Genomic DNA, 8,455 nt, shown 5'->3' with positions numbered 1-8,455 from the left:
CCTTATATCAAGAGACTATTATTCCTCAAAGTCACTTAACATCCCAATCAAAGTCCCTTATATCAAGAGACTATTATTCCTTAACGTCACTTAACATCCCAATCAAAGTCCCTTATATCAAGAAACTATTATTCCTCAAAGTCACTTAACATCCCAATCAAAATCCCTTATATCAAGAGACTATTATTCCTCAAAGTCACTTAACATCCCAATCAAAGTCCCTTATATCAAGAGACTATTATTCCTCAACGTCACTTAACATCCCAATCAAAGTCCCTTATATCAAGAGACTATTATTCCTCAAAGTCACTTAACATCCCAATCAAAGTCCCTTATATCAAGAGACTATTATTCCTCAACGTCACTTAACATCCCAATCAAAGTCTCATATATCAAGAGACTATTACTCCTCAAAGTCATTTAACATCCCAATCAAAATCCCTTATATCAAGAGACTATTATTCCTCAACGTCACTTAACATCCCAATCAAAGTCCCTTATATCAAGAGACTATTATTCCTCAAAGTCACTTAACGTCCCAATCAAACTTCCTTATATCAAGAGACTATCATTCCTCAAAGTCACTTAACATCCCAATCAAAATCTCTTATATCAAGAGACTATTGCTCCTCAAAGTCACTTTACATCCCAATCAAAGCCCCTTTTATCAAGAGACTTTTATTCCTCAAAGTCACTTAACGTCCCAATCAAAGTTCCTTATATCAAGAGACTATTATTCCTCAAAGTCACTTAACATCCCAATCAAAATCACCTTTATCAGGTAACTTAATATCAAAGTCACCTTTGATAAATAAAAAGCTTATATTACTGAAAGTCACTTGATTTCATAATCAAGTTACCTTTATTAAGTACCTTGTATTCTTCAAAGTCACTTAATCTCACGATCAAGTCGTATTCCTCATATTAATTATTCAGAAGAAATTGTTCGCTCATTTCACTCAGAGATAATAGTTACTCCCACAAGAATGGTAGGAAATTATGCACATAATGTGCTCAGAAAGTAAATGTAGTATGTCATGAGTGAACAGTCCCTTAGACTCATATATCCAAATAATGTGATCATATCAAGCTACTAAGATGGACGAAAACATTGTGCCTTTTCATCAGAGTAACTTAACATATTATAACTCAACTCTATATCGAGTATCAAACTTTAAATAATATTCTTCTTGCCGTGTTTTACAGGTCCTCTTCTTGGTGTCAATATCAGGGGTCGTTTATCTTCTCTTCGGTTTACATTTCTTCTATCTTCATCTGCATACAGTTGGTGTTTGAGAGGTGCGTGTGAAGCAGACTTTCACAATTGTGGGGTTTGTGTTGTGGCACTTCTCTTTTTTCAGCGAGCTAGTTCAGGGCAGGTTGAGGTTTGCACTTTACTACGTACTACGTAGGTTACGATATTACCCTTGACATTTTTTAAGCCTTTTGTGCAGTTTCTTCTTTTCCGAAGTTAGCTCCTGATTCTCCTCGGTGAGATACTGATTCTCCGTGGTCATGTCATCGATCAGGAATTTGTACTCCTCCTGCATAAGACAAAATCCAGACCGTGCTTCGGTGAGTTGTTTGTTGAGGCTGCCATTGTCCGCGGACAGTTCTTCCTTGTCCATGGTTAGATTCTTGACCACGTATTTATAGCCGGCACAGTAAGATTCTAAAGAGGCGAAATTGTTTTTGAGTTCAGTATTGTCCCCGGAAAGCTTTATATTTTCAACGGTTAGGTTCTGAACCATATCTTTGTAGCCGGCCTCCATGGCACTAAAACCAGACCGTTCCTCGACAAGTTGTTTGTTGAGGTTTTCAGTTTCCGCGGACAGCTTTTCGTTTGCCATGGTTAGATTCTGAACCACATCTTTGTAGCCAACCTCCAATTCCATGGCACAAAAACCAGACCGTTCCTCGACAAGTTGTTTGTTGAGGTTTTCAGTTTCCGCGGACAGCTTTTCGTTTGCCATGGTTAGATTCTGAACCACATCTTTGTAGCCAACCTCCAATTCCATGGCACAAAAACCAGACCGTTCCTCGACAAGTTGTTTGTTGAGGTTTTCAGTTTCCGCGGACAGTTTTTCCTTTGCCATGGTTAGATTCTGAACCATATTTTGGTAGTTGACACAGTAAGTCTCAAAAGCGACGAGTTTGTTGGTGAGTCCTTTATTGTCACCGGACAGCTTTATCTTTTCAACGGTTAGGTTCTGAACCATATCTTTGTAGTCGAGAAGTCGTTCTTTCAGGTTTTCATTTTCGGTGGTTATGTTCTGGAACACTTTTGCGTTGTGATCCTCGGTTTCACAAAGTTCAGACTGCATCTCGAGAAGGCCGTCTTTCAATTTCTTATTCAAATCACGCAGCACTGTAATATCTTTTTCGTATGCTTGGTTGGTTTCTGAAGTAACGCGGCTAGGTAACAAAACTGTGCAACAATAAACAAAAAAATTTTACCAACCTTGTGTAAATTTTGTAAAATAATTAGCTGACCAAATATACTATTTTAATTTTTGGTTGTTGATATGTGATAAGTTTTCGATAATATTTAAAATAATATTTAAAATTTGAAACTGCACTTCAAATAAAACAGCAATTAAACAGTTAATCGAGAAAGGGACTTACTGAATAAACCATTAACTCGCTGAACCAAACGAAATCTATCCTGCTCAACTTCCTGCAGTCTCTCGTACAAGTCATGTTCCTGAGCTCTGGCGATGTAAATTTCCTCTTGTGAAAGTCGAAGATAGTATTTTAACTGTTCAACCTCTTCTTCTGCGTTGCACAAGGAAATCATCATGTCAACTTCGCGTTCAACGTCATCAGTATTAATAAATTCAGGTTCAGGTTTGACTGGTTTACACTGGTTCTATGAAGGAAATAAATATTATCATTAAACATTTAAACTACATTAAATTCCATTTTGGTTTGTCCTTGTGCCTTGGAATTAGATTTGTTTTTAATTATTGAAATTCGTTCGATAAAGTTGCTGCATCATTTTTGAATTTTTGTTTTGATTACAAGCCTAATTTTTAATTTTTAATTTGTAATTTTGAAGTTTTATAAAATTGTAATGTATATTGCAGTGTCATTATATTACTTAGTGCGCATATTAATTTTCAATCTTACTATATATAAAGCGGGACGATATATGTTTATCCGTGCCATTTTACTTTGTATCACGTTGCGACCCCCACGGTCGTTTCACTAGGTGGACGATACAGGGGGAGCCGCGCACTTCGTGCGCGGCGGGTCATACAACGTATGACAAATTTTACTGACACCACGGCATCAACTTTAACGCGACTTTCCGCAAAAAACCGTAAAAGATACACAACTGAAATTTTTTTGACTGGGTCAATGTTTTAATGGCCTCCAAATTAGCATGAAAAAATAAAAAATTGGCCAAAGAATAAGAATTTTACTTTTAGAGCCCAAAATTTGGACCCCCAAGTGATGTCAAAAACGCTAATTAAATAGGTAATATAATAATTATTTTTTTCACTTGAATCTTGCATTGACACCATTTAAGGGTAATATACGGGTTCCTGCTAATTTCTTTTTATATAAGTACGATAAACATATTTTAATTCATAATTGCAAATTACGGCCATGGGCCATAATTTTTTCCATTCAAATTATTATTAATATTATTGCTACAAAATATTTAATCAAAAACTATTATGTATTAGTGTAAAAGTATATTAAAATTTTGGTTTTTATGTAACGAAATACATTTGAATTGTATTTCATGTCATACAAGCAAAGAAAACTGCCATTGCCAACTGCCATTGCACATTGCCAATGCCAACTAACGCGCGCCGCGCGATGTTTGATATTCTGGACAAAATTAGACATTCATTCAAAAACGAAAAGTTTTATTAAGGAGCACGTTAGATCCCCTAAAGTTGTTACTATGCGTAACTATGCGCCTAGGTGACTGGTTTGATCCGGTTTGATCCGGTTTGGTAGCTGTAACCCAGTTTACTGGGCCGCGCTCAGCCTGTCATTCCGCCTAATCTCTATTTTATGTTTGTAAACATAATAGCCTGAGGTCCCCAGGTAATAACCCAGTATACCAAAGGATCGTGATTCGGTCTTACTGGGCGATGCTCAGCGGGTCAGCACTCAGCACTCAGCATGTCATTCCGCCAAATCTCTATTTTATGATTATGAACATAAATATAATAGCCTGAGGTTCCCAGGTAAGATTCGGTCAAAAATTCAAACCAAGTCGACCCAGATTTCAAAATTCTTTCCAACCGCTACATATTCAAAAAACATTCAAGCTATTTTGTTGACTGCAACAAAGTATGAATAAAATCTCAAAATTTTGATGATCGTCTATAAATTGAAAAGAAATAATGTTTCCAATTTGACGAATAGCAACCTTAGTGACTTTTTCTTAACGGGTGATACTCGTAAAATATTTGTTTCAAGACCGTACCGACGAGTCCTGAGTCCAACTCTAAACTCGGCGCACGTTTTGGTAGGTTATAAACCTACAACTTTTTTCATGATTTCATTTATAAAGTTTTGACTTGAATATTATGCACTGGCCGCCTCATTTGGCTTATACAATTACAGAAACATGATGAACAAAATATAATAAGAATATGATAATTGTATTGAAAATGAAATGAAGTTTTGAACTAAAATGTTTACTTTGATGTTAGTCTCAGAGTCAATCCCAGAATCATCTGGATTAGGAACAATCGGAATCGGCTGCAACTTTTCTTTAATGATTCCGTGCTCAAAATCAAATTGTTCGGTTGGTTCGCTTATAGAAGAGGTCATATAAGCTTGGTCATCGGCTTTGTGGCATATCCTTTGTTCGGGTACGTAACTTACATCACAATTAACAAGAGTGGCCTGAAAACCCATTAATTATCATTTGAACTTTAAAAGTAGAACTTATGATTTTATTAAAACCATGAAAATAACTGGAAATTAAAGTATCTGACCTATAAATCTCTGTTAATAAACAAATTGTTCCTATGCACTGATGCACATCACGACTAGCTATTTAATGCTTGACCCTTCACAATTTGAATCCAAAACTGTTTACATATGACATGATTTCTTAGACGGTAAAATAAAACCGGTTTATCTTTCACATTTCATTTTCACAAGGTCCTACCTCAGAATCGCTCGAATCCATTAGGTCCGTATCATTTTCAACAGTAGTCCGAGTTTTAATGTTCAACAACTCTTCCTCTACTTTTAAAAGTTTCTCTTGGAGAATTTTATTCTTTTCTATCTCCTTTTGTTTCTCTTCCCATTCATTGTAGGTCTTCACCTGCTCATGGTAGAGGTTGACCTGTTCTTGGTAGGTCTTCTGCTGTTCTACGGCAACCATCTCATTCAATTTACATATTTCTGACTTGAGACTAGCGTTTTCAGCATCTTTGTTCCACATTTCTTGTTCGAGGTGTTCAACTCTTTCCCCCAGGAGACGGCTCTTTGTCATCTCATCTTCAAGCAGCTTGTTTGATTCCTCTTCTTTTGCAAGAGTAGGAAATGCTGGGTTCAATGTTTTCTGGTCCTCTTCCAGAAACTCTGCTTGCTGTAAAGAATTTGTTAGTATTAGTTATACTGATATATTATCTTGATCAGCTGAGATACCTTTTTCTGAATGAAAAGCTCGAAAACAGTGTGATCTTTTTAATGATTATTAATTGCAGATTTATTTTAAAGTTTTAAATATAACATTCATCGAAAGCGCATAGCTTCGAATTTAAACAGCAAACAAACCGTGGACCAAGATTCCTGAATTTGCTGAATTTCTGTTCGATTTTGAAGCGGTGTTACTGATTGAGTCTTTCTGACAAGTTTCTGATTTTCAACCTTTTTCTTGCTTGTCAGATATGAATCCTGTAAGATTGTTAATAAGTCAAACATTTACTTCTACGTTTGCATTATCCTATATGAGACTAAAACCGACAGGAACAACGGAAAAGTAAAAGTTATGGCAAGTGAGGAGAAATTGGATGAACGAATACATAATTGCAGGACGCAACGTAGTATGTATGATGTAAAAAAGTTTACTAATACAGCTCTTCATAACAATTAATCAGAAAAACCGGCCTTAACAAATCGATTAACAGCATAAATGTCTTTGTGGTTTTTAAACAAAAAAATCATTCCAAGCATCACGGCCCAAAAAACTAATAGTGAAGGTTGATGTCCAAAAAAAATTGAAAAGGCCGTAAAGGCTTTAAACTTTTAAATTTTACTTACAATATCACTAAATGCTTGTGTACTGTAAGTCTGACCCATAGTAACTTTAATGTCAGACAACTGTAGATAATCTTTTAACTTTGTGTTTTCCTGAATTTTCCAAACGAAACGATAGGGCGGACGGACTATAAGCGAATGTATTAAAAACGAATAAAGAACTGAGGTCTAACGTGTGAGGGAAGCTTTTTATGGCGCCCTGGTCTGTTGCCATGGAGAACGCGTGCGCGCGTGTTCTCATTGCATGTGACGAGATCACGTCCTGCGCTAATTTGGGCTTGATCGATCCTCGACGGTTACACTTATTTGTTATTAACCTCTGTCGTGATGTGAAAAAGTGTTGTTTTATCGAATTCATACAGGTTGGCCCAGAAGTAACTGCCCAGTGCCCTCACGCAACATTCACGTAATTCGTGTCAGAATTGCACCAAAATGCTAGAAATTATTATAGATATGGACCATCTTAGATTTTCTGAAAGTTTCGTAAAATTTTAGAGATTAAAGTAGATGTGGCACGACACTCCCTCTTTTTCACTGTTGTCTTCATACTATGATAATGCTTTGAGTTAGGAACTCACAATTTTCTAGACACGTTTGGTTCGATAATTGAACAATTTTCCCTCAGCTTTCATAACAGTTTCCAATTCTTGAACTAAAATAAACTCCTTTCTGGGAAAGCTGTTTGTCAGCTGTTAGCCTAAACGGCAAATGGTTTGGTTTAATCGGTTTAAAGTTAGAAAGCTGTTCCCTGGCTCAGTCTCACAAACTCATTCTGTTGGTATGAATTGAAACACAATCAATATTGACCTCCCCGCTCATATGACGCAAAGTTTCCGTTCATAAATAATTAACTAATTGGGGTAATTAAACATTACAAAATTTAAAAAACGATGCCTATGTCAGAGGGATTCATTAGAAATATAGAATCTATTACTCAATAGAAAAAGTCCCTAAATTCTCTCCTCAAAGGAGCAAAACATTTTAACACAAATATCCATTTCCATGAACTACAATTTGTAAACATTAGATTAAATATCAGATATCGGTAAATTTTAAATGATGCTCAAAAATTTATTCAACATTTAAATGAACGTGAAAAATATACTTTTTTAACTGTAAAACCGAAGCTTGAAAACATTTAGATACCTTAATTCCCAAAAATTTGGGCGACAAAAAATTTGAGCGGGCCTCTCGCCCAAATTTTTTGCTGACCAAATAAATTGCATAAATCTTTTCCGTCTGCCAAATTTTTTGCTAACCAAACTTTTGGCATTTAGCCTGTGGCCCTGAGATCTATAGAAAGATGGTTTTTTCTTCATATCCAAGTGAAATAATATTTGAAATTTTAGTTTTCTAATCTGTCATTCATGGCTTAACCAAGTGAAATGACAGATTTCACTAAAAATGAACGATTTTTAGTGGAAAATCGTTCATTTTTCGAAGAATTTGTGCCCAAATTTTTGGTCGCCCAAATGAGTTAAAATTTTCTGCCCAAATTTTTCGGGCTCAAATAAATTGTGCTCAATATAATGGCACACAAATTTTTGGGAACTAAGGTATACCGATTCTAATCAACTTTTTACTTTGCATTCGAGATAATTTTAACTTTTAAGTCTTTATCGATTCGTTCGTTCTACACTGTGTAATAAGAGGCATACTTAATAAATTAATATGAGGAGCATCATAATTGATAGAATAGATTTCGCAGATAGTCTAACGGTTTTTATACAACGTCACAATATTTATATATGTTAGTGTTGAAATGTTTACTGTTTTTGATAGTTCCGATCGCCTACCGTCTTTGGCTGGGTTAATGAGATTTGTGTCTGTTCCTAGTTTCCTTCTGAGATGGCTGGGATAGTGAGATTTGTTCCTAGTTTCCTTCTGAGATGGCTGGGATAGTGAGATTTGTTCCTAGTTTCCTTCTGAGATGGCTGGGATAGTGAGATCTGTTCCTAGTTTCCTTCTGAGATGGCTGGGATAGTGAGATTTGTTCCTAGTTTCTTTCTGAGATGGCTGGGATAGTGAGATTTGTTCCTAGTTTCCCTCTGAGATGGCTGGGATAGTGAGATTTGTTCCTAGTTTCCTTCTGAGATGGCTGGGATAGTGAGATCTGTTCCTAGTTTCCTTCTGAGATGGCTGGGATAGTGAGATTTGTTCCTAGTTTCCTTCTGAGATGGCTGGGATAGTGAGATTTGTTCCTAGTTTCCTTCTGAGA

At 36.0% G+C, this 8,455-nt stretch overlaps 1 protein-coding gene across 1 annotated transcript; it reads right to left on the bottom strand.

Moving 5' to 3' along the window:
• Positions 1-844: 844 nt before the first annotated feature.
• On the bottom strand, positions 845-6,394 carry LOC134816944 (uncharacterized). The gene is made up of 6 exons (XM_063826003.1): positions 6,241-6,394; positions 5,755-5,874; positions 5,141-5,566; positions 4,666-4,872; positions 2,626-2,869; positions 845-2,401 (listed from the first exon to the last, which is right to left on the bottom strand). Exons 1-6 carry the CDS (start codon positions 6,277-6,279, stop codon positions 1,422-1,424), a joined length of 2,016 nt encoding a protein of 671 aa, XP_063682073.1. The 5' UTR covers positions 6,280-6,394; the 3' UTR covers positions 845-1,421.
• Positions 6,395-8,455: the final 2,061 nt, after the last annotated feature.

The sequence above is a fragment of the Bolinopsis microptera genome, chromosome 6 (assembly GCF_026151205.1).
Source record: "Bolinopsis microptera isolate Bmic1 chromosome 6, MBARI_Bmic_1.0, whole genome shotgun sequence".
NCBI lineage: Eukaryota > Metazoa > Ctenophora > Tentaculata > Lobata > Bolinopsidae > Bolinopsis > Bolinopsis microptera.
This window is presented reverse-complemented; position numbering and strand designations above follow the sequence as displayed.

Excerpts from the sequence above, each read along its gene's own strand:
- LOC134816944 (XM_063826003.1), bottom strand. The coding sequence starts at position 6,279 with ATGGGTCAGACTTACAGTACACAAGCATTTAGTGATATT. Across the intron at positions 2,870-4,665 it reads ACTCTGAGACTAACATCAAA|AACCAGTGTAAACCAGTCAA; the intron begins GTAAACATTTTA and ends TTTCCTTCATAG. Across the intron at positions 2,402-2,625 it reads GCGAGTTAATGGTTTATTCA|AAACCAACCAAGCATACGAA; the intron begins GTAAGTCCCTTT and ends GCGTTACTTCAG.